Source organism: Triticum dicoccoides, chromosome 7A (assembly GCF_002162155.2).
Source record: "Triticum dicoccoides isolate Atlit2015 ecotype Zavitan chromosome 7A, WEW_v2.0, whole genome shotgun sequence".
Lineage (NCBI taxonomy): Eukaryota > Viridiplantae > Streptophyta > Magnoliopsida > Poales > Poaceae > Triticum > Triticum dicoccoides.
Window position 1 is genome coordinate 85,920,320 of NC_041392.1, and position 4,309 is coordinate 85,924,628.

At 48.1% G+C, this 4,309-nt stretch overlaps 1 protein-coding gene across 1 annotated transcript; it reads left to right on the forward strand.

Moving 5' to 3' along the window:
* The first annotated feature begins 250 nt into the window (after positions 1-250).
* LOC119332288 (UPF0301 protein Plut_0637-like) lies at positions 251-1,490 on the forward strand. Its single transcript, XM_037605470.1, has 2 exons — positions 251-468; positions 557-1,490. Exons 1-2 carry the CDS (start codon positions 381-383, stop codon positions 1,321-1,323), a joined length of 855 nt encoding a protein of 284 aa, XP_037461367.1. The 5' UTR covers positions 251-380; the 3' UTR covers positions 1,324-1,490.
* Positions 1,491-4,309: the final 2,819 nt, after the last annotated feature.

Below are 4,309 nucleotides of genomic sequence, written 5' to 3' on the forward strand. Positions count from 1 at the left end.
AGGTCGACGACTAGTCGATCTCAACCCCATGCACCACGCTCATCACGCAGCAAGTAGCTTAGCCGCCGCTCCTTTTCTTATCCCCAACACTCCCGCGCCAAGCCGTGGCCACAAACGTCGGCCGGACCACCCACACGTCGGCGTCGGCCATGCCGTGACCGTGTCACTCCACTCCTCGCGTCGCCATTGGCCCAGGTCACCAGAGAAAGAGCACTGGCAAAGGCCAGCTATATCCGCTCCGGATCGGGGCCCTGGAAACCTGTGGAGCAGAAGCTCCGGCCATGGCCATCCCATCCTCCTATTTAGCCGCCATCTCCCCCGCATCCTGTCACTACCAGTGATCTCATCGGATCGCGCAAAAAGCTTCGAAAAGCAAAAGCATGGCCCTCCCGTCGCCCGCCGGCATCGCCAAGCCCAGGCTCCACCTGCTCCTCAACCACAGGCGCGCCAGCTCGTCGTCCGTCACCTGTGAGTGGCCGCTCGAGCTCTCCCCGCCCGGACCGTGCGCCGAGTTCTTGGACTCTTGCTCACTTTTGGTTTCTTCGCTTGCTTCCAGGCTGCAGCAGCAACGGGCGGTCGTCGTCTGAGCCCGAGGACTGGGCGGCGCCGTCAGGGGACGCCGTCGACTGGCGCTCGTTCCGGGCGCAGCTCGTCCTCAAGGAGCAGTACGCGAAGAGCGTCAACCCGGCGCTCAGGGCGTCGTGGGCGCCGGCGGCGAAGATCGCGGACAAGTGGGCGCACCCGCTGGTGGAGCCGGAGAAGGGGTGCCTCCTGATCGCGACGGGGAAGCTGGACGGGTCGCACATCTTCGAGCGCACCGTGATCCTCCTGCTGTCGGCCGGGGTTCTCGGCCCCGTCGGCGTGATCCTGAACCGGCCCTCGCTCATGTCCATCAAGGAGGCGCAGTCCCTCTTCGCCGAGGAGGCGGACATCGCCGGCACCTTCTCCGGCCGCCCGCTCTTCTTCGGCGGGCCGCTGGAGGAATGCTTCTTCCTGCTGGGGCCGCGGGAGGGCGCCAGCGCCGCCGACGACGTGGTGGGCCGGACGGGGCTGTTCGAGGAGGTGATGCCGGGCGTGCACTACGGCACGCGGGAGAGCGTGGGGTGCGCCGCGGAGCTGGTCAAGCGCGGGGTCGCCGGCGTGCGGGACTTCCGCTTCTTCGACGGGTTCTGCGGGTGGGAGAGGGAGCAGCTGCATGACGAGGTCCGCGCAGGGCTGTGGCGTGTGGCCGCCTGCAGCCCCGCCGTTCTCGGGCTCACCGGCATCGGGGGCGGGCTGTGGGAGGAGGTGCAGCAGCTCGTCGGAAAGAGGAGGGTGTGGTAACTAATTGATCGTACAAGGCTTACAAGGCTACATATACTAGTACTTGCTAGGTAGAAATTGTACATTATACTTGTTGTGAAAAATGCTTCACAAGACAATTAATTTCCCTATAATTTTATACTTACGTTACATATTCATACAGAGATTAAAGACCAATCTTTCTATTTTGGGACGGACAGAGTATTTGACGTGCATATAGGCTTGTCTCCGGTCAATTCCTTTCTATAGATTTTGACTAAAACATTTCTTTTGCGATTAATTATTGAGAAAATTGTCCCTCTAAATTTTGACAAAAATTACGGGGAAAATGCATCAACATCTACAGTACCATAAAAATATCATTAGATCCATCATAAAATATATTTTATTTTTTAAATAAAATTTGACGTAAGACGAAGCTAATATGCAATGTGTTTTAAAAATGGAGAGAGTATCAACGGAGTAAAAACACCTTGTATTTTGCATAACTTTTTGAGGCGAATTATGGCATGCACTGTCGACCATTACCCTTTAGAGGTAGAAAGTGTCACTTAACATGGAGACAAACTATAAGGAATAAAGAGGGAGACAAACTACTACACAGCCTTCTTTTTGTAGACGTTGTTAGGCCTTCAAGTGCTTAGGTTTGTAGGACAGTAGCAAATTTCTATCAAGTGGATGACCTAAGGTTTATCAATCCGTAGGAGGCGTAGGATGAAGATGGTCTCTCTCAAGCAACCCTCCAACCAAATAACAAAGAGTCTCTTGTGTCCCCAACACACCCAATACAATGGTAAATTGTATAGGTGCACTAGTTCGGCGAAGAGATGGTGAAACAAGTGGTATATGGATAGTAGATAAAGGTATTTGTAATCTGAAATTATAAAAACAGCAAGGTAACTAATGATAAAAGTGAGCGTAAACGGTATTGCAATGCGTTGAAATAAGGCCTAGGGTTCGTACTTTCGCTAGTGTAAGTTCCCTCAACAATACTAACATAATTGGATCACATAACTATCCCTCAACATGCAACAAAGAGTCACTCCAAAGTCACTAATAGCGGAGAACGAACGAAGAGATTATGGTAGGATACGAAACCACCTCAAAGTTATTCTTTCCAATCAATCTGTTGGGCTATTTCTATAAGTGTCACGAACAGCCCTAGAGCGTACTAGAATAACACCTTAAGACACAAATCAACCAAAACCCTAATGTCACCTAGATACTCCAATGTCACCTCAAGTATCCATGGATATGATTATACGATATGCATCACACAATCTCAGATTCATCTATTCAACCAACACATAGAACCTCAAAGAGTGCCCAAAGTTCCTACCGGAGAATCACGATGAAAACGTGTGCCAACCCCTATGCATAGGTTCATTTGCGTAACCCGCAAGTTGATCACCAAAACATACATCAAGTGAATCACGTGGTATCCCATTGTCACCACAGATACGCACAGCAAGACATACATCAAGTGCTCTCAAATCTTTAAAGACTCAACCCAATAAGATAACTTCAAAGGGGAAACTCAATTCATTACAAGAGAGTAGAGGGGGGAGAAAACATCATAGGATCCAACTATAATAGCAAAGCTCGCGATACATCAAGATCGTACCACCTCAAGAACACGAGAGAGAGATCAAACACATAGCTACTGGTACATACCCTTAGCCTCGAGGGAGAACTACTCCTTCCTCGTCATGGAGAGCACCGGGATGATGAAGATGGCCACCGAAGAAAAATTGCCCCCTCCGACAGGGTGCCGGAACGGGTCTAAATTGGCTTTCGGTGGCTACGGAGGCTTCTGGCGGCGGAACTCCCGATCTATTGTATGTTCTGGAAGTTTTAGGGTACGTGAGTATATATGGGTGCAGGAAGTACGTCGGTAGAGCTTCGGGGGCACCACGAGGCAGGGGGCGCGCCCTAGGGGGGCGCCCCCTACCCTCATGAGCACCTCCCTTGGCTCCTGACGTGGGGTCCAAATCCATATGGTATCTTTCCTTCCAAAAATAACTTCTCCAGTTGATTTCGTTCCGTTTCGACTCCGTTTGATATTCCTTTTCTTCGAAATACTGAAATAGGCAAAAAACAGCAATTCTGGGCTGGGCCTCTGGTTAATAGGTTAGTCTCAAAAATAATATAAAAGTGGATAATAAAGCCCAATATTGCCCAAAATAGTAGATAACATAGCATGGAGCAATCAAAAATTATAGATACGTTGGAGACGTATCAAGCATCCCCAAGCTTAATTCCTGCTCGTCCTCGATTGGTAAATGATAAAAACAGAATTTTTTATGCGGAGTGCTACTTGGAATAATTTTAATGTAATTCTTCTTAATTATGGTATGAATATTCAGATCTAAAAGATTCAAGACAAAAGTTCAGATTGACATAAAAATGATAATACTTCAAGCATACTAACTAAGCAATTATGTCTTCTCAAAATAACATGGCCAAAGAAAGTTTATCCCTACAAAATCATATAGTTTAGTCATGTTTCATTTTCGTCACACAAGAATGCTCTCATCATGCACAACCCCGATAACAAGCCAAGCAATTGTTTCATACTTTAGTAATCTCAAACCTATAAACTTTCACGCAATACATAAGCGTGAGCCATGGATATAGCACTATGGATGAAATAGAATATAATGAGGGGGTTATGTGGAGAAGACAAAAAGGAGAAAGTCTCACATCAACGAGGCTAATCAATGGGCTATGGAGATGTCTATCGATTGATGTTAATGCAAGGAGTAGGGATTGCCATGCAACGGATGCACTAGAGCTATAAATGTATGAAAGCTCAACAAAAGAAACTAAGTGGGTGTGCATCCAACTTGCTTGCTCACGAAGACCTAGGGCACTTGAGTTGGCCCATTGTTGGAATATACAAGCCAAGTTCTATAATGAAAGATTCCCACTAGTATATGAAAGTGACAACATAAGAGACTCTTTATCATGAAGATCTTGGTGCTACTTTGAAGCACAAGTGTGGCAA

Excerpts from the sequence above, each read along its gene's own strand:
- LOC119332288 (XM_037605470.1), top strand. The coding sequence starts at position 381 with ATGGCCCTCCCGTCGCCCGCCGGCATCGCCAAGCCCAGGCTCCACCTG. Across the intron at positions 469-556 it reads CAGCTCGTCGTCCGTCACCT|GCTGCAGCAGCAACGGGCGG; the intron begins GTGAGTGGCCGC and ends GCTTGCTTCCAG.